The 25,151-nt window shown below is 43.1% G+C and overlaps 1 protein-coding gene across 4 annotated transcripts in view; it reads right to left on the minus strand.

Annotated features, from left to right (window-relative positions):
• Positions 1-3,152: 3,152 nt before the first annotated feature.
• Positions 3,153-25,151, minus strand: part of SPPL2A (signal peptide peptidase like 2A) — a 34,530-nt gene continuing 12,531 nt past the window's right edge. The window contains exons 5-17 of one of the 4 annotated variants that reach the window (XM_075575604.1): positions 22,836-22,969; positions 21,899-21,949; positions 20,406-20,557; positions 18,767-18,863; positions 17,312-17,413; positions 15,786-15,867; positions 14,335-14,409; positions 11,494-11,550; positions 10,809-10,862; positions 9,073-9,172; positions 8,141-8,218; positions 5,532-5,692; positions 3,153-4,717 (exon numbers count right to left, since the gene is read on the minus strand). In XM_075575604.1, the coding sequence (XP_075431719.1) occupies positions 4,640-4,717; positions 5,532-5,692; positions 8,141-8,218; positions 9,073-9,172; positions 10,809-10,862; positions 11,494-11,550; positions 14,335-14,409; positions 15,786-15,867; positions 17,312-17,413; positions 18,767-18,863; positions 20,406-20,557; positions 21,899-21,949; positions 22,836-22,969 (1,221 nt within the window). In that variant the 3' untranslated portion in view covers positions 3,153-4,639. The remainder of the gene's footprint in view (positions 4,718-5,531; positions 5,693-8,140; positions 8,219-9,072; positions 9,173-10,808; positions 10,863-11,493; positions 11,551-14,334; positions 14,410-15,785; positions 15,868-17,311; positions 17,414-18,766; positions 18,864-20,405; positions 20,558-21,898; positions 21,950-22,835; positions 22,970-25,151) is intronic. The other 3 variants (XM_075575606.1, XM_075575605.1, XM_075575607.1) reach the window with 3 other exon arrangements.

The raw sequence follows: 25,151 nt of genomic DNA on the forward strand, positions 1-25,151 counted from the left end.
CTGGCCGCAGTTTCTCCAACATTTACCGGACACTCCCGGGTATATGATACTTAGTCTCTTAGGGGGGCCAGGTACCACTTAAACAAGATTTTGTAGGCATTCTCCTTAATAGTGGGTACCGCGACTTTTAAATTACACGTTTGTTTGGTGGAGGGTTAAATGTGCAAATAATTTCACCTAAGATTTTTCAATTAAAAAAAAAAAAACCTTTCAAGTAGATGAGATGCACTAAGGCTTAGCATTGTTTAGTAGATTTGGCCCACTGTGCATGACCTCAGCCTAGCCACTAACTCACTGTCATCCTGTGCACCTTGAAGGAGAAATACACACGGGCACATTTTTTTAACATTTGTTTAAACATCGGAATGAAGCAGGGGGTCCCTGGAGCTGAACCATGTTAATTTCCGCTCCGGTGGCCTGCTTCCAGAGATACTTACCTCTCAAGGGGTGCTGGTATCGCTCTGCTTTTTAAAGATCCCACATCACATTGGGGCCAATAGGAAGCCACACTGGATGACATCACGGCTTCCTATTGGCCCGCAGGGCACGGAAGCTTTCGACAGTAGCCATGTGATTCCCCGCTAGCCGAGCAGCACGGCTCCCGGCACCCCAAACGGAGGTAAGAATCTCCGGAAACAGGGTGTCCCCCACAGCTGAAATTAATGGGGTTCAGCTCCGGAGACGCGCTGCTTCAATCCTACGTTTAAAATAAAATAGCAAAAAAAAAAAAAAAAACACTGGCCAGCTTGGATTGAGCCACCTGTGCTGAAGCACAGAACCATGTGCCCCAGGTACCAGAAAATACATTGCTCTTCAGGGCAAGCCATTTATGCCCCTTTTACAGGGCATGAGATTTCTGATCACCGGTGGCAACCACAAGATTAAGTGCGGCGATTGTGCTGTATTACCTCCCTACTAGGGCTTCGCTGTAAAAGTATTTTTGGGGGCAGCTGGAATAGAACTGATGGGAAGTGCAATGTAATCAGAGCACTGAGTCAATGACACAGCAGCAGAAGCAGTGCCCCATTAAGCCATGCGTTTTGCACCTTTCCTGTGAGAGGATCTCTGGCAGGTCACCCGGTTTTTAATGCAGCGGAGGAGAAGAGGTAAAATAAGTGGGAAGCACGGGAAAGAAAGACACGCACAGGGAACAAAAAGTGCAGGCCCTATTTCAGTGCCTGGGTCGGAGTAACGCAAAGTTCAGGTATAACTTAAAGGAGCTTTGCCTGTAACAACAAAAATGTCCTGTAGCTTTGAAGCAGGGGGTCTCCGGAGCTGAACTGCGTTGACTTGAGCTCCAGGGACCCCCTGTTTCTGGAGATACTTACATCGGAAGGTGATGCAGGTATCTCTGCCCTGTTTAAAGGTCCCGCATAGGGTTGCCAGGTGGCTTCTAAAAAAAAACCAAAAAAACTGGACACAATGGTGAAAGGTTCCACGCGCCACGCGCCACGCACACACAGTTTCCCCCACTCCCAGGCTCCTGACACTTCCTCCTGATTGGCTGCATTATCCAGCGGCAGCAAATCAGGATGAAGGAAGTTGCCCAGCCCCCATCAACAGCCCTGCTCAGGGGAAATCCCGCTGCCCCCCCAAAGCCGGTCAGGTCACTAAGTCCAGAGAGGTAAAACCAGTATACACATACATGTCCAGTATTACCTCATTTTTTACTGGGCAGAGTGCCCACATACAGGACAGTCTGGATCAATAATGGACACCTTAGTCCTGCATCACGTGGGCCAATAGGAAGCCGCAAGGGACCTTTAAACAGACATCAGCTGTGTCCAGCCGAAAGCTGCCACCCGCAGCCCCGTCCGATGGAAGTATCTTGGAAAGCCCAAGAGGTGGCACCACTTTCAATAACGTAATAGACTTTAGTGTATATATGCGGTGATAGACAATGCCTCACGTGCATATCATTATTCTTAACGTCCGTTATTGTTTGCGCTCTTATTGTTAAAATGACATTCCGTTGTTGCCCTTTGAAGATACATCACTAGTTAGGTTACCGCTATATTAAGTGACAAGTGGATATGGGGCAAAGAACTAAAAGCAAATGAAATGTGCAAGTGAAAAGGAGGGTCAAGAAAGGAGAATAGGAAGAACACTTATTGTCATTTCACGCAGAACTGTAGGAGGAGCAGGAAGGCTGCACAGTTTAAAAGAGATTACAACAGAGGTTCTCAACTCAAGTCCTCCCCTACACCCCCCCCACGCTCAGGATATCCCTGCTTAAACACGAGAGAGAGAGAGAGAGAGAGAGAGAGAGAGAGAGAGAGAGAGAGAGAGAGAGAGAGAGAGAGAGAGAGAGAGAGAGAGAGAGAGAGAGAGAGAGAGAGAGAGAGAGAGAGAGAGAGAGAGAGAGAGAGACCTAGTTGCAGCAGAGGTTCAGCAAGGCAGAGCGTTACAGGATACAGACGGGGTGCAGGAACACAAGGAAAGATACCATACTCGGCCAAAGGGCTAATCACTGCGATGATCATTTATAGTCCAGGTGCAGACAACTACCAGTTCAAAGAAGAAGCTAATTTCCTGTTTCGTTGGCCATCTTAATGCACCCAGCAAAATCAGAGGTGTGTCCATGTTGGTGCACCTTGCAAAATCAGAGGAGTGTCCATGTTGGTGCACCTTGCAAAATCAGAGGACTGTCCATGTTTGTGCACCTTGCAAAATCAGAGGAGCGTCCATGTTGGTGACTCCTCACACCAACTAATTCCAGTTCATTGGTGTAATAATGTTCCAGGATGGTCTCTATGTTCCCAAAGTTGTGAGCAGCTTGAACATGGATTTTCCTTCTGCTCCGGCCGGGTCTGATCAGATTTGACCTGTAGGAGAAATCCAGGGGTCAACCGATTGCTGCAATATCAAATTTGTGCCACTAGGCATTTTGTGTGCTAGATTAACTCTGGTAAATCTGCAACCGACCTCGAGCACTTTATTGGTTAGGTTGCCTACCACTGCCAGGTACAACACACACACACTTGTTTCCATTAGAGAGGGTTTAGATTCTAGAATGGAATGTTTGTAGTGAATACACAACCCCTATGTATTGCTATTTTTTTCTTTAAAAGTACAAGTACCCCAATATGTTAACATCTTTCACAAAAAGTACACTTGCCATACACATCTCCAATAATAGCTTTAACACAACATTGTATTTAAATTCACGTCTTTATTAAATCTGAAACATTTTAGTCATAATAATGATTACAAATTGAACAATATAGTCAATTTGCCTGATTAGCACTCCGTAGAGAAATATTAGATGCTTACAGTTCTAGAACTGTACATAATGAGTTACTGAAAGTAGAACCAGCTTATAAAAGGGCTTATAAATCCTAGATCTGTAGCAAAAGATATAAAAAAAAACATTTATGGCTCTACAAAAATGGATTTATTATAAGTCTGAATAGAGGTAACATTTATAGCCTGTAGCGAGGAGGTTAAGTAAATAGTTATTTAAACAAAGTCATCTAGAGCAAGCGTACAACAACTAATTAGCTATAGAGAGGGCCATGCAAATGAGATTTTATTTATGCAAACGATGTGCCACAATTATAATGCAGAATTCCCGCTTCACTTCTGCACTGTGAAATTTGGAGTATAAAAGTATGTGCAAAGGAATCATTTGAGGTACCTTGTCATACGTGCAAAAATGACCTGCACATTCTCTTTGCAAAATACTGCATGTTCTCACCCATATGTAACCGTTAAGAGAGCTACTTTGCACTTTGACAGCCCAATGATCTTTAAAGAAACCCTTCCCACAATGGTCTTTGAGGCTGCCAGGAATATGTTGCTATTGATGGCTCCATGAACCATGACAAAGAATCCCAGAGTTCATTGCTCAACGATCTGCTTTCTACACTGTACGGCCTCTCATTTCCAAGCTGTAAGATACAGAAGCTTGGTTCTCTATTTGTATCTTTGGAAATGAAACAATGTTACCATAATTGATTGGGAAAAGTAATTTGAAAGGGTGGGTATCACATCTCAAGCTGGGTAAAGTCAACTGGTCCACTTCATAACCAACTTGTAATTAATTGAGTTACTTGTTTTACAAGTATTTAATGATTAGGCTTCTTTAAAGATCATTGACAATATTCAGAACACCGCAGTTCTGTGTTGCGAAAAAAAGCTGGAACATAAGGCAGTATTACTAAGTGATGTATGGAAAAGTGACATGAGGCATACAGATTTCAATACAGGCTTCATCCAATATCGTGTTTTCTGCCATACAGTAAAGGGAATACAAAATGGTACCATCGTCATCTCTGCACAAATACATACAGCCCGCTGGGGTTTTAGTAATGCGTTGATCAGAAAGTTCAGTTCTATTTGAAATAAGGCACCAACTTATGGGAACTGTTTTCCCATCAAATCACAGTTCCCCTTCTATTACAAAAAAACCCACAGCTTTACAAAAATATCCTCCCCAGAAAAAGGTTTTCAGGTTACATTGTATCCCCTAATGCATCGGATAGTTCTGAAATACTTTACAACGCAGTGTGAGGTTTTTTTTTTCGTGGTTAAGGGGTTACAGATGAATTGGGGGGGGGAAGTGATTTAGCATTTCTAAAATCTTGTAGAAAGTCAGTATGTATACAAAAGTAAAATGTGTAATTCCATAATATCTGCATCATTGTGCTTCTTGTGGCTCATCATGCGTTATAATGTTGTTTTCTTCATTCGCTGCGTTATCCACGTGTTCCATTATCTGTAGACCGGAACAAGAAACAAAGAATAAAATCTCAGGAGAATTTGCTGCATTGAGAATAATGAATATAGAGCTATATAAATCACTTCTGCAGCGTTTCAGAGGTCAGTATATTTAGCACCCATGTACCCGCTTGATGTGCGAGATATATATATATATCTATATACATACACACACACACACACACACACACACACACACACACACACACACACACACACACACACACACACACACACACACACACACACACACACACACACACACTGTGGCGGAATTCCCAATAGGTGCGGTCGTAGGGTGGCTACATTTTGGGGCGGCAAAAATGTCCGGCCCACACACTTTCACCGCGCTCTCGGGCCTGCCAGGCCTGTTGGCAAGTCACTTAGCTGTGGCTGCCGCCCCCCCCCCCCCCCCTGAACCGCAGCATGAAATGACGACACGTTACCATGGCAACGCAACAGTGCGACATCACGTTGGTGACGCCTGCTGCGTCATTTGACACAGCGGTTCCGAAGGAGGAGGGGGGCGGCAGCAAGGGGGTGTCCGCTACAGCTAAGGGCCATGGGGCGTGCACACACACGCTTTCATTTGTTTACTCCTGTAGCCAAATATATTGCCAGTAAATAAGATATGAAGTCCTGTTGGGAAAGGGTGTGTAACAGTGTTGTGTGGAAGGAGGAGAGATTAAGCGCACTCTGCGGTAATTCTGCAGTAATGTGCTATTGATCAAACAGTAAATTGGACATAGAAACAGCCGAGGCCTTGTTTATCATTTGATAACAGTTTCACTTAAAAATATGGTCTTACATACCTCGTAGCCACCGCCATTCCAAAATGATTTCATTTCCTTCCTTTTCCAGGCAATGACAGAGCTGGTAATAAGTGTGCAAGGTACCAAGTACAGAAGCGCCGGCTGTCCCATCTTCATCAGAGTTAGAACGACGAAAGTCAAAACCATTCCCACAGCATAAGCTGCAACAAAATAATCATAAAGACATAACATAATGCATTTGTTGTATTTGCAAATGATAATTTTTTTAAATATATATATGTATATATACACATATACACACACACACGTAGCCAAGAGTCCCTGGCTATAGCCTCAACACTGGCCTCTACTGGCCACAATACTATAAGTCCTGGTAAGAACAGGCGGTGTTGGGGTTAAACTCCTGCGCAGGGCCTAGCCTGCAGTTGCAGCCTGGATGGGTACTATGTTGCCTTATCCAGGGGCAGACCTAAACCGGCAGTTAGCGTGCTATACCTGGGGAGGGTACTGACTGGGTCACATGTATATGGTGATGCCGGTCAGTACCTGGACCTGCCCTGTTATGGGGTGGGGTTACAAGCCCTTCCCCAGGGTAAAAAAGCTGGCACTCCACAAAATTGAGGGGGTTGAGAATGGGACAGTGTGATACCCTTTTCCCTACCAGATGGTCAAGGAGATTGGGAGGGGCTCTTGGGGCCTCAAGCACTCGGGGTCTGCTCCAGGGTTGGAGAACTATCATGCTGTTATGCAATAAACCTGCCGTTGGACAAACTATGGTGTGTGATTATTGGAGAGGAGTATTGACTGTGGGGACCATACTGCATCCAGCAGGATGGAGGCGCTGCACAGTAAAGAGATGGAGAAAGCCTGCCCTGTTGCTGCTCCCAAACTACAACTGCGGGTCCACTCAGACCTCCTAAACCAGCAGGTGAGCCACAGTACCCAGGGAAAACACCCATTTAGTGGCCAGATCTTCCGTGGGGGGGGGAGGGGGAGGGGGGAGAGAGAGAGAGAGATCTGAAACGTTGCCCATATTTTTGTTTTTGCTGTATTAAATAAATGTATACCTTTTGATACGTCACCTTTGCGAGTGTAGCAGATTTTTTTTTTGGCTGTGTATTACCTGGGGCTGGATGGTGCTCCTGGCCTTACTGCACGCACCCAGCTGAAAGCAAAGTATTTTTTTTAAATTCCCCCAGGATGGGTGCCCTGGACATCTGTTCTTTTGCACGTCACTCCAACACATTTTCTGATTCCATCCTCCCATCTTCCTTTTGGTCGTCGTCCTTGTCTTGTCTTTTAATCGCTCTTGGAATACACTTGAGTACCATCTTTGTCCAACGATGGTCATTTCTTCTTGTAATGTCTGAACCACTGCCATTTTAATTTCTTCACCCTTGTGATGTCACAGACTTTTGTTTGGTGTCGAACCCATTCATTCTTTTTCCTGTCTCTCCGGGTAATACCCAGCATGCATCTCTCCATATGTCTGTGTGTTGTCTGAAGCTTCTGAATTATCTTTGCATTTAGGGTCCAAGTTTCACATCCATACGTGAGCACGAGCAGAATACCCTGGTCGAAAACTTTCTTGTTGAGGCACCATGGAAGAGATATAGATATATTCACACACTGCTATTAATCTTTTGATATTGCTGCCAAACAAGCCGAATAGTCAACCTTTCGGTTTCTCCAGATGAAGTCACGTGGTGTGATGAAACGCGTTGGGCTACGTCACTGACGTCAGCCTTGCTGGAACAGCCTCTCGAGCTCCTGCCTCCTCCACAGCTAATCGATCAGCCGGCTTGCAGTTTCTCTTGCTGGTTTTGGATCGAGGGGACTGATTAGCTGCTGGGACACATTGGACCCCCTCGCCATACCCATGGGAGGGTTGTACCAGTCCCACTACTTCTGTAGATGCTGAAACTACCTGTCTTCATCTGCTGAACCGGCTGGTGACTATATGTCGGCCTAAATGCTTTTAATTCTTCTACCATTGCGGGTGCCACTTGTACGCCTTTTTAATAAATAATTGTGTCTACGTGGCCACGTTATGGAGTGCGTACTCTCTTCTTTCTCTTCTTGGATTTGCTTCTGGATGTGGTTTCATCCATTTGAGAGCTGCCAGCGTCTCCAGTAGCGCAAGTCTATTTGGACTGTGTTATTCAAAACCTTATTAACCCCTTGATCTCTGGGACTAATTTGGATCACCCTTTTTTCCTTGGCTGGACTGTATTTTTCCTCTTACACTTGGAATTATGACTTTTTGACTTTATTGAAATGTATATTGTTGTGCATCACTATATTTACAAATTGAATATATTTGCTCTTTGCACAAAATTTGCTGTTTTGAGCACATTCTTTTTTTATTATACTCACACTGGGTTATTTATCACTCTTTGGCGCCACACACACACACACACACACACACACACACACACACACACACACACCTATTAACCTTTTGATATTGCAGCCAAACAAGCAAAATTGTCAACCTTTCGGTGCCGAATGGAGATGCAATACTGGTCCTTCCAGCAGGGAGAGGGTTAACATGAGAATTAAGCGCAATCAACTGGATATGCCAAGAACTGCCCTTCCTGAGACAGAGATGCCGATAATCATTTTCTCTAGAAATATTTCAGACTCACCTATGGTGCAGGAAATATAATAGATGCTGGAAGAGGATGTCCGTACGTCAAACCTTCGGCAATAAGCAACCAACAGGCCTAAGAAGAAGGAAAATGTTTTTAATGTCGTCCGGAACGTGTGTTATTGACGTGACTCGGGCTACATTTTGAAAGTAAATATTTCAGTCAAGTAGCCGGGATTTTAGGGAGATAAAAGGTTCTTTAACACATTCGTGATTGTGCACTGCATAGCATCCCGGAACGTTACACGTCCCTCCAGCAGGGAAGAGCATGTGTGACAGTAACATGAGGAAATAAACTATTCTTCCTAATTCTGATCAAACCCAAAGTACAGCACAGAATGTTTCAGACCAGTGTCGGTACAGGAGGCTGCACCAACGTTTTCTAGCCTTCAATTACACATTTGTAGCCAGAGGGGCCAGTAACACACATTTTCCATACATTGCAGATCAGTGTGTGATCTATGTGACCAATTGACACAAAATGGATTAATCCAGGGGGTTCAACTCTAGTCCTCAAGACCGCTCCAAAAGGCCAGGTTTTCAGGATATTCCTGGTTCAACACAGGTAGCTCAATCAATGGCTCCCTGCTTCAGCACAGGTGGCTCAATCAGTGGCTCAGTCAAAGACTGAGCCACCTGTGCTGAAGACGGAATATATCCTTAAAACCTGACCTGTTGGGTGGTGTTGAGGACTGGAGTGGAGAACCTCTGGCTTAATCCAAAGGAAGTTCTAGTTCCTGAGTTAAGGCAACAAAATAGCTATTTGCTGTTCTATCGGTCAGTGGAATGGTGATTACAATCAAAGGAAATAGGAATTTTAGATCGTTCTGTGAAATTGGAAATACATATCCTTTCCTATACTACATTTTCCTCATCTGACATGCTGGGATTTAATTGAAACCGTATAGACGAGTAATTGCAGAAACTCACCGGGCACGATGATATCCCCAAAACCTAGCAATGAAAAGGGCATTCCACATAATGTCAATGCAGAGTACTCCAGCCTAGGTACCCTAATAACCACAGGTAACTGGAAGACAATTGGAACAAATTAACACACACACAGAACCAATTAAACCAAAAACACCCAATTACAATAATGAGTCAATGATCAATCACAGCTACTCTGCCATCATGTAACTGTCTTCTGTCCAGAAATAGGCGGCATTGTGCGTGCTGTGTAGGGCATTATAGAAGTGATGCATTTTTGCAAAGCTACAATTAGGGATTTATGATTTTAGGTTTTAACTAAAAAATACCACTGAACTATAGTTTTGCACTTCATGTTAAAACCAGAACTGAAGCATCATTTCGTATTAGGTTTCCACCTTATGTAACAGCCCAGCCACAGGTTGGAGACAAGGGCCAGACAAGGGCCGTACGGAAATGAAAGTTCATTCAAATGTGTGGACATTTATTTGCCATGGGTAAAATTGCTAAAAATACGGATTTATAAAAAATGTTTTAAATGAAAACAGAGAAATAGAAAGACTAAACACTGATTTTGAGATTAACCAAACCAAGAAATAACCATTTCAGTGTGTAAAATGTTGAGGATTTTTGTTTAAAGAACATATGGAAATGGAGTTACATGTATTAAAGCAGAAATCCATGCTATAACCAGTGCAAATGTATATGTATATATATATATATATATATATATATATATATATATATATATATATATATACAAAAGAAGACAAAGAGCGCACCATTTGAGAGCAGCCGTGGGCCCTTGGATTCTGTACAGTTTTCCTGCATTACCTATCAGGACTTATTCTGGGGTTTGGACATTTACACTTGGACTGTACTAACATTTTTCAATACATATTTATATATACATATTTATATATACATATATAAATATATAATAATATATATGTACATGTATATATATATACATAAAAAAAAATATATATATATTTTTTTTTTTTTTAAATAAATGAACAATAGGGGTTTGTTTTTTTACAGAAGAGCTTTTGTGTCTATGAAATGGACACTTTTTGTTCCACGATTATTGCGATCTACTTTAATGGATTAAATGGTCGGATAATATAGTGCAACCATAATGGCCAAATTCTGCACTCCAGGTATCACCGGACTTTTTAGAACAGGGCTCTTCAATTGGCTGCCCGGAGACCAGATTCAGCCCGTGACAGGCCTTGGAGTGGCTCTTAGACTTTCTGCGCATGCTTAATCCAGTGCAAGTTCTCACACTCAATTTCACTTGTAAGCCAAGGTAATGTAAATATATATGGTGCCGGTGTTGCAAATGTGTGCAAATTCTTGAAGAATAATTTACATCTTTAAATGCATTCAAAATTACATTATAATACTCGTGTGGCGCTTCTAATCCTGCATTTCTTTTCTTATTTGGGGGGGGGGGGGGGGGGGGGGGGGATCTGGCCACCCTGGAAAACTCATTGAAGAGTTCTACTTTTGAAGAACTCTGATCCAAATGAGACTACATTAGGACTGCTGCTTTAAAAGTGTATTTAGGAAACAGGATGATCATTGGATACAGATGGGAAAAAAAAGACAGTATCCCCACTGGCCCTGAAATATGGAAGACCCACCAGACATGAGTGAATGTGAGACAATTTGACCAAAGCCTCTCAGATTGCGAAATAAAAATCCAGTGAAGGTATCTGAAATACAATCCTTACTTTCTCTTGGGTAGCATGGGATTCGGCTGGGACTTCCACCAAACTCTCACCACTCTAGGATCAAACCCAAGTCAAAAAGTGCTTAATATTGTAAAGGGACCAGCCAAACGCTGGCCAGTTTGTGGTCTTAAAAATAATAATTCACACCTAAGAAGGTAGTAGCTTGCATGAACAATACAACTAGTCATATTTTCATTGTTTATAGCAGTAATCCCAGCAGGATAACATGTTTTTTTTGTACAGTATTGGAACGGTGAGGTCCTTTCCAAGCTTAATGCACTATTTATAGCTTTGTTTCCCAATATAAACTGCTGGTGTAGTCACTGGTGTTACTTCCTGGATATTTAAATGGCCATCCAATAAGAAGCTGCAACAATGACGTTGCAGCTTCCTATTGGTCAGCGGGACACGCAAGGTTTGGCGGTCATATTGAATTCCTGACGGAGTTAGAGAACACAGGTACCAAAAATGTTAAGTATCTCTGAAACCAAGGGGGGCCCCAGAGCTAGAGATGACGCAGTTCAGCGCCAGAGGACCTCGTGGGTCCAAAATTGTAAAAAAAAAAAAAAAAAAATTACAAAATAATTAATTTAAAAATAAAAAAAAATGCGTACACAGCATTGCTGCTTTAAATAAAATGAACTTTAAAATAAACAAAAATTTAAAAAAATGATATAGGTGTTACCTTTTCACCACTTCCTGAAGGTCCGGCTGCTACTTCTACCATAATGCTCTCCCCATTCTAAGAATGAACAGTAAATAGCAAGTGTATGAGCAATGGTTGAAAGAGATACATATGCAGTAGTACTGGTGATATGCTTTAACATAATTGATAAAAATTATTAAGTACATTGCAATAATAAATCAAGGGAATTGGCTATTAACAGTTGCTAATGCCTATCCTAATTAGAGCAATACTCCACCTCCCTCCCCCTAAAAAACCTACGATGTGTATGAATTTGATCTACACAGATTATAAAGAGGGTGATGAGCGTTCGCTGAGTCGAGCAGAGGAGCTAGGCCGGTGAGTTGAAAACGTTGAAGACAACTCAGAGTAAAGTAACCTTAAACAGGGAGTATTGTTTCGTACTTCAGAGGTGGTGAAGACATATTGTGCCTTCGTTGTGCACGGTCAGCAGAAGGAGGAGCGTTTTTACACCCGACGTAGTTAGTTGTTGAATTTTACCCAATGTTTTTCCATTTCATATCGTAAAATAAGAAAAAGGAGGGAGAGGTAGTAGGGGGGTATGATACCTTTTATTGGACCAACAATTAGTTGATATGTTAGACCTCGGCCATGTTGCCTGCTTGCTGGCGGAAGCGCGTGGCCGCTCAGCACTGAGCCCCTACAGCCGCAATTAGAGCGGCTTTAGTAGGGGCTCACCTGCGCTTTCGCGTGCTTGAGGAAGCGCAGGTCTTAGGGGAATTTAAAATTCCCCCACTTGCCGGCACGACAGGCCGGTCACGTGAGCGGTTCGCCCAATGAGGGCGAACCAGCTCCGTGACGTCACTGGCCCGCCCCCGGCCAGTGACGTGCCCGCCCCCTTACGGCGAGCAGGACAAGCAACCGCAAGGCCAGGGAAAGCACCCGCTTTCCCTGAGCCTCAGCGCGCATCAGCACGCCAGCGGTAAGCATGTCCGAGGCCTTACAAGTTTTCAAACCTCTCCGAGTTCTTCACCAGGAACAGCTACCCACATTTCATATAGAATTTGGACAGTGTTCTTGGAATGTTGAACAGCAAACACAAAGCCCCAGATACACAAAGCTCTGTTAAGTGACTTCACGTTAAGCCTAACAGTGTTTCATCAAAGTACAATAACGTAACGGTAAGTCATGTTTCCTCCGGTAAAGAGCCTTGCGTTAACTAGAACAGATGTTATAATGATATGCAGATGAGGCGTTACCATAATGCCGCATATCCACAAACGTCTGTTAAGGTTAGCGCGGGGACTTAACGCTGTGTTAGTTAGATCGTACCTAAACTTCCCGTTACTCACATCCAAACACTGAAAGAGGGCTTTTACGTTCTGGATGGGTGTAACGTCACAGTTAAGCATTAGTTAACCAACCAAGCGTTATTTTCTTCTCTCTCAACTTGAGTTAAACACTTATTGCTGGATCTGGGTAGGAGTAACGTCCAGATATACTTAACGTCATATTATTGGACGATAACGCAACGTTGTGCTACAATAACGTGAATTTCAGCCCGTTATTTTTGCACATAATGAGCTTTGAGGACACACATTAACCTTAGGGAACGTAACATCCGTTCTTGTTTTAGTATTTTCAGGGTCGGCTTGATGGTACCGTCGGTGCCACTGCACCGAGCCGCGCGGTTATAGAAGCCCCTCACTCTTCCCCACAATTAAACCGATTACCGGGGTGGAGCACGGGGACATCTGCAACTCTCTTAGGCCGTGATTATAGCCAAAAACGCGCGCCGTTGCGTGTAGCGTGGTACCAAAACAACCACCTTAGACTCAATCAAACTGCTTATACCGCAAGCGACGGTCGTGGTGCACTGTACTGCAAGGCAGACGGCTGGGGAACGTGAGCCGTTCAGCCAATGAGGCCAAATCGCTCATGGCCAAGTCTCTGCCATGCCTCCAAGCCTCCTCTGCTCTCCCTCCCCGGTATAATCAAGATGCTGCTCGGCGTCACAAAATAGCGCTGCCGCCTTGCAGCACTTCGTATAATCAAGGCTTTACCTGTCCGGCGCCATTTCCTCTTTCTGCGTCCTGTTATCTTGGCGCCAAGTCGTCAAATGGTGTCACGTTGCAATGACAACGTGACGTCACATGGCGCAGCATTGCCATGGCAACATCATGACGCCGTGTCGCCTGAGGAGATGCCGCATCGCACCAGGTAAGAGGTCCCGTGAAAGAACAAGCCGGCCCCAGAGTAATCTCGGTAGCAAACTGTTCAGCATCAAAACCCAGAGAGAATCTCAGCTACCTTGCTCATTTTCTTCATACATGCTACGAAATCCTATCATGCCACACATAATCTCTGGTTTCATGCACATCTTGGTCCTCAAGGCCTCGTGCAGGCTGAGAGCAAGCGCACTCTCGCTCGAGCACCGTGCCATGAGCAGGGGCGATTAGTGTCCAGTTTAGTTGCGCAGGGGGGGGCGTGATGTCACATGAGCGGTTCGCCCTCATGGGCTGAACTGCGCACATGACCAGGGCAAGCGTGACAAATTCAAAAGAATTTGTCTCGGCAAGCAGCCGAGTGCTCACGGGCATACACGCACTCACCCAGGACAAACACTGTCGCAATGTGTTTGATCGCGCTGAGCACGAGTGCGCAGACGCGCTCAGCGTCACCCTGGACGCGGCCTTATGGTTCTCCGGTGCTTACCTTATACATTTCTGAATTCAGTTACCGAACAGGATTCATTTACGTTACTGTCGCCAAGCAAACATCACAAAACAGCTGGATCACGTTAATTGAAAGACCATAAATTAAATTATACAAGTTGGCAACTGTAACAGCCAACACAGGAGGACAGCGATGTTTGCGTACCTTTGTGAAGAACGGAGTAATGAAGACGAAAAACACATCATACAAAAGAAGGAGGCCGAGCAGTATGACACACGCCTGTTAAGAAATAAGAGCAATGAGTACATTTACATATAATATACATACATACATACATACCCATATCCACAAGAAGGTCCCCTTTGGCAGAGCTGCCGATAGCAGGTGCAGGCACCGGTGACATTTTTTTCCCGGGCCACCAGTAGCTTTTTTTCCTCTCCCGCACTTAGCTGTGGCGGTCACCTCCTTGCTGCCACCCTCCTGCTGAACCGCAGCGGATGTCACCAACGTCACGTCGCACGGCGGCACATTGCCATGGTAACATTTGGAGCTGACACGTCGCGTTCCCATGGTAACAAGATGCCGGGTGACGTCTGCGGTGTCATTTGACCGTGCGGTTCAGGAGGAAGAGGGCAGAAGCAAGGAGCGACCAGGGTTGCCACCTTCAACTGAAAAAATTCCCTTACTTGGCGGCGTGCTGCGGCGGCGGCGGCGGCATCTCCCGACATCCTGCTGCAACTCCCCATCCAACTGCAGTGAACATGGCACGGAACGCTACATGACGCTGCGCAGCGTCACATTGCCACCGCTTAGCATCATGAAATCACGTAGCGTTCCATTTCCATGGTAACATGGCAGCAGCCATGTTCACTGCAGATGGAGGGGGAACCCGTAGCCCGGAGGAAAGTACCTGAAACCCAGAGCATTTTGCATGCAACAAACTTATTTTACCCTAGCTTGGTGTTTTGCGGGTAATATAGATCACTTGTGATCCAATTGTGACATATATAGACATTGCTGCAAACACTAAAGAGGCAGATTTACTAAACAAAGCCTGCGATCTAATAATAATTAACTGCTACATACAGCAACACAACAGGAAGTGTGAGTAAGAAAATAAGAGGCCTGCAATTATTTCCAGCTAGTCAAATTCTGGGGAAGGGCAGCAAACTGCAGGGCTGGTTGTAGGCTGCTGAGCTGGTGTTTTAATCACTTCCGCATGGAACCAAAAGTGCTCAGGCTGAGAAGACATTTAAAGAGTTATTTTGGGACCATGGAGAGGCATGATGTACTTCAAATGATCTTCAAATAAGTGCACATGTATATATTTTAAATCATGTGCTATCATCCACAATAGAAATAGATATTTACATATGCAGCAGTAAGAGCCCAAGTGACACATTTCACGCCCATTCTGTTTCGCACTTATTCCAAAGACGTCAAATCCTTATTTACCTTTGGTTTGCATTCTCTCACACCCAACCACATCCAGCCCCCTGAGCATCACACCCAGTATTTTCTCATGCTCTTTGCGTTAACAACTGTGCCAAAATATTAAAGGAGGGCTACTGGTGTTAATGAAAGGTGTTAGAAAGCATTGACCAAAAGCTTCTAAAAATGCACATAAAGTTTGTAGTCAAAAAGGAGTAGTTTACCTTGAAATTTGGCATTCTTAGAGTTTTAATGAAGTTGAGACAGAAGGCAATTCCCAGGATATCTTGTAATATCCAAACCCACCTAGACCAAAACATAAGCCATATTTGGTTACTTCAAAGCACTAATTCCTCATAGAAACCTACATAAATGTAATTTATTTAATGTTACAGTTAATATAGATCCCTCTGAGCATGATCCGCTCATTTTTGGGGGGGAGGGAGGGGTGGGGCGTTAAAAAAAAACTTAGTCTGCCAAATCTCTATTTTGTGAGATTATCATGGCAACCCTTCCTTTATAGGGCTCCATTTTAACCCTCCGTACATCTAATATTTCAAACTCGTATTTCCTAAACGAACCATCAGATTTAAAAAATAAATAAATAAAAAGAAAATATTTTTTTTTTTTTACGACGATCAGCACAGACTGCTGCTTCAGCGCAGTATTGCTGCTCTGGTTGAGGCTTGTCATTTTACTATCCCATTGTCAAATTAATTGAGACTTCTATGGTAGATTACTAGGTTATAAAAGTAGATTTCTTTTTTTCCATTATCAATTGCCATCAAGCTCAGATGCTTCCTGAGCTTTTGTAACCATTTCAATACTTAAAAGGAGCAATTCCAGAGTCGGACAGTTGTTACATGGTTACATGGTTACATAATAGATGAGGTTGAAAAGAGACATATGTTCATCAAGTTCAACCTGTGCTAGATTTAGACGACAGATAATTTATCCTATATCTGTACTTACAGTATATTGATCCAGAGGAAGGCAAACAAAAAGCCCCAGTGACACATCATCCAATGATATCTCATAAAGAGAAAAGTAAATTCCTTCCGGACTCCAAGAATCAAATCTCTCCCTGGATCCTTCCCATGTTCACTTATTTGGTATATCCCTGTATGCTTTTCCTTTCTAAAAAGATGTCCAACCTTCTTTTGAACAAATCTATTGTATCTGCCATCACAGTTTCCATGGGTAATGAATTCCACATTGCAACAGCCCTTACTGTAAAGAACCCTTTCCTTTGTTGCTGGTGAAATTTCCGTTCCTCCCACCTGGATGACCCCAAGTCCTTTGTACTACCCTGGGGATGAATAGTTTAATTTCTTATGGGTCTCTGAATGGGGAAGCGTTTGTCAATCTAGTGTTTCCTTTTCCCCCTGTCCTCATCAGGGAGCCAATAAAGATAAGGAGAGGTTTGAAGGGGGGGGGGGGGGGGGCTCTGGATTTACAAGCATAAGTCTAACTTTAAAAAAAAAAAAATTGACATAGGCGTCAGATTGGGTTATGATTATTTTTTTTTTTAATGATAAATGACCCAGATGAGAGCCCTTAAACACATCACTGGGATTAGTCCACTTTGGTCCTGGAAGGGATTGCTCCGTTAGCTGTTTAATATTACTTCATAATATTCCTACTGAGACCAGCTGACCAGTTGGTAGCGGCACCGTGCTATCTATTTATAGGAAATTGCACACATGGTTACCGGAGCCTAAAGTGTTGCACCCTTCCCATTATCGCATACCTATCTTCATTCCGATACACCGCCCAGATCACAGACACGGCTATACAAAACCCAGCCAGGAAAAGGAGCCTCACTTCAGCGCTTTTGTTGCAGCAGGAAACTCTGTGCAAAGGTATAGGAAGGACAAGAGTCAATACACAAATCAATCAATACAGAGGATTATAGCCCATGTTTGCCAAGCTGCGCTATTGCACAACACACCTCATGGTGCTGGAAGACGCCGTACAGGTCCATTCAAGTGAATGGTCCGTAGATTATCTTCTGGCGCTGGAAGGTATCTTATAGAATAGCACCGCATAGCAAATATGGCCCTATATGTCTAGTTTCAGTATTTTTTGGAACATTTAACTCCTTCCCTGCTAGGAGGGCCAGCAATCATATCGTTTTATCATCATTTCACTAATCAGTTCCGACTAGTCCTAAATAGCGCTGCATTTCTAAAGCGATAGTTAGAAGTGTGTGTATGCGTGCATATATCTGTATTTGAACAGGGCCACCCATGTACATAGCACTTTACAGCAGTAATAATTGTGGAAAAATATTAGGAGACAAAGGGAATAAGTGCTTCAGACATCAAAGCAACTAAAACGCCCATAATCCTATATTATACCTCACTGCCCAATAATACATTGAGGTAACTCAATGTATTATATACTGGTAAAATATTTAATCAATAAATAGGAAAAGAAGCCCCTGTCCCAGAGAGGTTACAATCTATAGGTCTTCATAACCTATGCCCTAGATAAAGTGGGTTCAAGTGCTTAATCTCTTCTCTGTATCAGGTTTTCCTCAATCTGGATAAGGAAACCACATGGCAAGTTTATGAGTCAGTGGCAGGGGGAATTGGGCGCCTCCCTTGAGATGGAGGAGTGGGAGGAAAGATGCCAAGCTATATTGCATAGCTCTATCTCTGTCCCCATGAAGGGAAATGTTTACAAGATAATACGTAGGTGGAACCCAACACCAATACAACCCCCCCCCCCCCGCCAGTATGAAATGTTCTCATTTATTAAGAATATTTCGGGAGTTTTCCTAACTTCCATTCCTCGGGCTGCACTTCTTAATCGTGGGAGTGCCTTGATGGTGTAGTGTCGTTCCCGGTAAGCCATAGACCCGGGGTGGCCAACTCCAATCCTCAAGGGCCACCAACGGGTCAGGTTTTCAGGATATCCCAGCTTCAGCACAGGTGGCTCAGTCGGAGATGGAGCCATCTGTGCTGAAGCCGGGATATCCCGAAAACCTGACCTCTTGGTGGCCCTTGAGTACTGGAGTTAGCCACCCCTGCCGTAGGCACGTGCTTGTGTACTAGGGGTTGATCTGGCCAGGTGGCCAGGAGGAGAGAACAATTTGTAGAAATATTGTTGTGGTGAAAACTGGTACAGGGCTTTAAGCCAACACAATCCAACCTCCCCCCCTGATATACACTGATTTATAAATATACATCATGTAACACACCTGCATCGTCCACATGATAGGTTTTGAATTAATGCAGAGAGGCAGTTAAACAGGCTCATCGCCGATGCCAAGCAAAAGACAGATATGATAACGTACACTAGATAAAACAGAGAAAGGGTGAGTGAATACAAACAGTATTTACACTTCTGCACACATATCTTGCCAACTGGGTAAGTAGCCAGAGTAACATATATTCACTTTAAAGGGGCAATCCAAGCCGTTTTGTCTTCATTTTTTACATGGGATTAAAACAGGGGTTTTCCGGGAACTGAACCCCATTCATTTCAGCTCCGGGGACCCCCTGCTTCCAGACATACAGACCTCCAAAAGGGGGTGCCGTGGGGCCTGCAGTTTTCAGATTCCTCGTCACGTGGGTCAATGGGAAGCCACACCTGATGATGTCACAGCTTTCTATTGGCCCAGGAACTTTGGAAAGCACACCCCGTGAGTTCCAGAGTGGCACCCCCTTTTGTAGCGAAGTATCTCCAGAACAGAAGCAGGTGGTCCATGTAGCTAAAATGAATGGGCTTCAGCTCTGGAGACCCCCCCCGTATCATTCCTGGATTTAAAAAACAAAGAGGGCAATGTGTGCTCTAACACCAGTAAGAAATGAATGTAGGAACTTTTAACTGTTACAATACTTTGTTCCATACCATAATCCAGCCAAAAATGTCATATAGTCACTCATTACATAAAATGTGAACAAGTTGCATGCAGCATAGTGTAGGTCAGTAGTTAAAGCAGCAATTCTCCCCGGGAATAATTTTCCCAGGATATTTCACTTTTAAAAACCTCCCCAAAAAAAATTATTAATAAATTCTACCCCCCCCTTCCCCCAAAAATAATCTACCTGCAAAAAAACCCCACAAAAATAATAAAAATAATGATATCTTATGAACAGGGTTGTTCATGGTGATCATAGCAACATCTTTTGGCTCCAGATCAGATTTAAAAAACAAAAACATAACATTGAGCAAGGTGGATTGCGGCTTTAAGCAATGTGACTAGAGGGTAGCAGAGCCATGCCAAGGACAATGAGGATTTCACGGGCTGGATCATGGAGAAGAAAACAGCTCATACTTCTAGTAATCATCTCTTAAAGCAGCAAACCACATCTCAAGATTTCTCTCTTTTTTTTTAAAGTTTATTTAATGTGTGGGGGGTTCTGTATCACGGTCTCCGACGCCCAGGGAACCCCTGGTAACTGCGGTCCGACATCCAGGATACATGTGCCCTGCCCAGACACAAAAAGGTCTGCGGGGGTCAGGGCTCACCCCTGCAGAAAGCTGCGAAGTCATTGGCGGATGAAGCTTCAGCTTTCTATTGGTGACCCCGGTAATCTCGTTCGTAATTTTTCCTTTTAGAAAACGGCAATTAAAAAAATTGGGGTGCCCCCCCAGAGATCGGAGGACTAGGGATGAGCATGGAGGACCACATGGTTGAAGGAGAGGTGGATAGAGAGAGAGATGATAGAGATGGAGGGAAAGGGAGGGAGAGAGTGAGAGATATATACATACACTTTATTTTTAAGAAGTGCTGCGTTAATTAGGGAAATTATTTTTATATCTCAGTTAAGAACAGGAAAGAAGAGCTTCGATTAGCTGAATAATGCCGAATGAAGCAGACACCAGCCGCTTACCTAGCCACATGTAGAAGAAGTACAGCAAAAGCAACATGACGCAGCATATAACCACAAATAGAACGACAATGACCGGGGTGAACGTCACATTGTCATCTTTCTTTCTTCTTCCTTCCCTTTCACCGCCGCTGGGGGAGGGTCTCAAGTCTTCTCTGAAAGCAGCACGACAAGAAACAAGTTAAGCAGCACAACAAATGTTCTGTTTAGGTATCCATTACACATGCCACACTTCCACAACTAGGTTCAGAAATAAGCAACGAGAGGCAGTGTCCCCCGGACCCATGTTTGTATTCATTTTTTATCCCCCATTCAGATTTTTTTCATTTGTCCTTTTATTTATTTGTAACATTTGAAATAGAAACAAAATATTTCTTAAAAGGAAATGACAGACATTCGTCTTACGGCCCCAAAATATATAGAACTCGGAGGGGCTGCATCATAAAAAGAGAGTTAATTCTGCAAACACCTTGAACAAAGTATATACACACACACTATGTACAAAGGTGGGGGGGGGGAGGGGGGAGAAGGGTTGGTCGGTGCTCACAACTTAGCAGCGTAATAACTAGGTGTGTCCATAATAATAAGGGTCATATAATAGTGCAGGTACTGTACACATCAATTAAACACACTGACGGAGTGGAGCGGCTCAGTGAGTAAAGACACTGACTGGCACGGAGTTTGAAGCATGGGGAACTTCGTTCAATTCCCGGTGTCGGCTCCTTGTGACCATGGGCAAGTCACTTTATCTCCCTGTGCCTCAGGCACCAAAAACATAGATTCTAAGCCTGGGATCTGTGAATGGAAAATGTCTTTGTAAAGCGCTACGTAAAACTAGCAGCGCTATACAAGAACAAACTATTATTATTATTATTATTATTATGTCACATCACGTTTCTGTTAGGGAGTATTAAGTTTATTTTGGAGCACAATTATTTTCTATTTGAGCAAGAATTTTCTCTGCAAGTATGGGGGACAGCGATGGGAACCACTTTTGCCCCTAGCTCAGCTCATTTATTTATGGCATTTTCGGAGCACAATAATATTTGGCACAGTAATACAGCTGGGCATCACGAAGTTATGGCGCCGCTATATAGATGACGTTATATTAACTTGGGAAAGGGGATGTTAACTCACTCAATTTAAATTATTAGTGTTTAAACAACTGATAAATAATCAAATTCTCTCTCAATTAATGATAAATTAATAATTTTTTTACATTAGAAATCTTTCACGAAGATGGGCGATTACATACTTGCACTTTTTTCAAACAAGCAGATGCCTGCACTTATCTATGCCCTAGCAGCAACCATCATGCGAAATGGATTGATAACATCCCATACGGGCAATTTTTGAGATTAAAACGTAATAACTCCAAGGTTCAAAACTTTGTTCAAGTGATTACAAGAACTCTTCTCCCATGTATCCTTCTCTGATGCTGCACTAAATTTACCAATGATGTAAGCGAGAATCGGGGCTTGTGGCCCACAATATACCTTTGCATTTTTCTGAAGGAAGGCCATGCTCGTCTCCTTTTTATGTCTTTTCTATAATATAAATGTGTAACTACAAATCAATACATAGACATAAATGTATAACCAGTGCAAAACCAATATAAGCGATTAATTTAAAGCTGCAGTTCAAGCAATACCCTACATGTTTGTTTTTAAATATTTTTTGTTTCTATAGCAACCATTTACAAAGTCACATCCCCTTCCTATTCTGAGACAGGCTCAGGCACACTCCTTTTGCCCTCTCTCCAGCAGTGCACCAATTGTATCTAGTTCCTGCCTGGTCACATGATCTTCCACACAATCTTGGGTACTCTTGATTTAAAGAACTCCTGAGTCGAATCTACAGTGATCGATTACAGGAGAACTGATCGATCTGCAATTTAGCTAATCCCTTCTCAGTGTGTAGATTGTATTGATGCACAAATTGAATGGAAATGTTATTTATTTGTATTTATTTTTTTCAACGGCAGCTTGAACTGGAGCTTTAAAACACATGATTAAATGACATGTAAAAAATACATTGGTGTTTAAATCTAAGTGAATAGTGCACTTGTGATACATGCAATATATGAAACACACACACACACACACACACACACTCAGGAATTGCAGTATCTCTGGCAGCTCTGAGACCCAGAACTACAAAAGGGTGCTTAGCTTTAGCACGTCTACATGCCCATTCATATGAACGGGAGCTGGGGCATGCTAAAGCTTAGCACCCTTTGGTGGATCTGGGACATAGTTGCTGCCAATTCACAGCTCTGTATATGTTGGCTGGTATATCGCATGTTTAAAACACTTCTTTTCTATTGATTACGTTGCCATGACAGTGAGATACTTGCAATCAATAGACCTATTATTGAACCCTCTCGAATTTCCGAACGCCACCGGTTTTGTTTGTTCCCCTCCTAATACTTACAGCTCTGATAATCCACTCCAGTAACCCCCCAGTGCCACTGTGAATACCGAAATTAGAAAGATGACTAGCATGCTGTAATCAAAGGGCGGCAGTGCTGGAGAGTACAGAGTCACCGTAATACTGTTCCCAAGTGACTGAAACAGAAAAAAAGGAGAAAGTTACAAAATCGGGGATAGTGGTGTAGCAGCACTACTATTCTTAGCATCATTACAATGCATGCTCTTCTGTGATACAGAGTCAGCACCAAGATATTTATGATCCCGTGCATAGCATAGGCAGTGGAACACAGCTGTTAACTCTGTCGCTGCTGGAATCGCAAAGTACTGCAAGTTCTCCAGTGGAAAAGATGATGATTATACAGATGGGGAACAAATCGTTTCCTACTCCTAGTTTCATAGATCACGGTCAGAAAGTGAAAGTGTACACAACATTTATCCTTTTCTAATAAAACACTTTACCATTCGGCCAGTGTGTCGCCATCACTGCCAGCACTAAGGAGGAGCAGCCAATCTTAGATCCACAGGTTAGAAAAAAAAAAAAAAAGAGTGTAAGCTTGTGATACAAGCATGGGCTACTGTTCTGTGACTGCCTGGAGGTACCCAGCATTACTGTACTACTGTGACCTGCACAACCAGAGAATTAACAGACAGGCTTCTTGTATTACTCTATAAGATTAGTATCCCGATTCTCTTAAGACACTGTATGCTATGCCTAATCGCTTGTAAGCCAGTGTGCACAGCCCTATCATGGACTTTATTAAAGGGTCAGTCACTCATAGGACCGAAGTGAACTAATGCCAGTGATGTGTTTAAGGGGCAGGGTAATTGATACCTTTTCACCCAGATCTGACTGCTAGAAGTATTTTAAATTTTAAACTTGACAGTGCCCTGTTCATGTACACTATGAGCCAATGCTTGTTTTTTATTGGTTTGTTTTTTTACAGGCAGAGCAGGCTACCTCCTTCCACTTCTGTTTCCTGTATCCGAGGGGAGAGCATCACATGATTAATACCACGAGACCTGTGGCACGGAAAAGTTTTTAAAAGTTTGTAAACCCGATTAGCCGAAACTCAGGAGGGGTTTGACTTCCTCTGGCTGCTCCCTTTGGTCTGAGGTCACTGGGTATTCTACAAGGTTTTGCAAAGGCGAAGCCCGCACTCTATCCCCTGCTTTACTTAGATTGTAAGCTCTTCGGGGGAGGGACTCCTTTTGCTATTGTTTTATTCAAAGCACTTATTTCCATTGTGTTAGAATATTATGTCACGTGTATTGTAAAGCGCTATGTACCTGAATGGCGCTATATAAATAAAGATATACATAGATACATGCATTCATACAATTGCCTCTCTGATAAAGACTAGGTGGGCTAAAAGTAAAGAAAACATACGATTGACAAAAACACCCCTATTAAGAAGCCCATACCAAATGCAATTTGTTATTCATTTACAGAGAAACAAAAGAAGGCACACATTGTTACTTTTAGCATGGCTAGATTAGTTAAGACAATCAGATTGTTAACTTGTGCAAAATTTTACGTAGGCTTGCACCTTTGTGTCACGTACAACTAATTAAATACCCATTGATAATATGGACATTATTAATTCCGAACACTTTCCTTTGTGCCGTTATCTGAGGGACGAAAACAGAATTCCTGAGGAGATCATTCAAAAAGATTTACGTAAAGCTGCACCAGTGTCACTGGTACTCTGTAAACTAATCTATATTACGGTATTTGTATTTAGTCCTGGAATATTGGCACCAAAACATCATAAGATAATGAGAAAACCAAACAAAGTTATTAGTCACACACATGTAGCAGCTTTGCCGCCAGATGGGCCAGCATGCATTGTGTTCTTGTATGGATGTATGGCTGTATGGCTGTATGGCTGTATGGCTGTATGGCTGTATGGCTGTATAGATGTACTGTAGTTCCATTAATGTACATAGCGCTTCACAGCAGTATTACACGTGACAATCATATAAATAACAAATAATACAAAACACATAATGAGAATTGCTTCAGATATAAAAGTAACATTTAGCTACTCATATGCTTCGTTAAGCAGGTGTGTTTTAAGGTGGGGTCTTAAAGGTGGATAGAGAGGGTGCTAGTCGGGTATTGAGGCGAAGGGCATTCCAGCGGTGCGGGGCAGTCAGTGAGAAAGGTTTAAGGTGGGAGAGGGTTTTATATACAAAAGGGGGTAGAGAGAAGACATCCTTTAGCAGAACGCAAGAGTCGGGATGGTGCATAGCGACAAATTAGGGCTGAGATGTAAGGAGGGGCAGAAGAGTGTAAAGCTTTAAAAAGTTTTTTTTT

This window comes from Ascaphus truei, chromosome 18 (assembly GCF_040206685.1).
Source record: "Ascaphus truei isolate aAscTru1 chromosome 18, aAscTru1.hap1, whole genome shotgun sequence".
Lineage (NCBI taxonomy): Eukaryota > Metazoa > Chordata > Amphibia > Anura > Ascaphidae > Ascaphus > Ascaphus truei.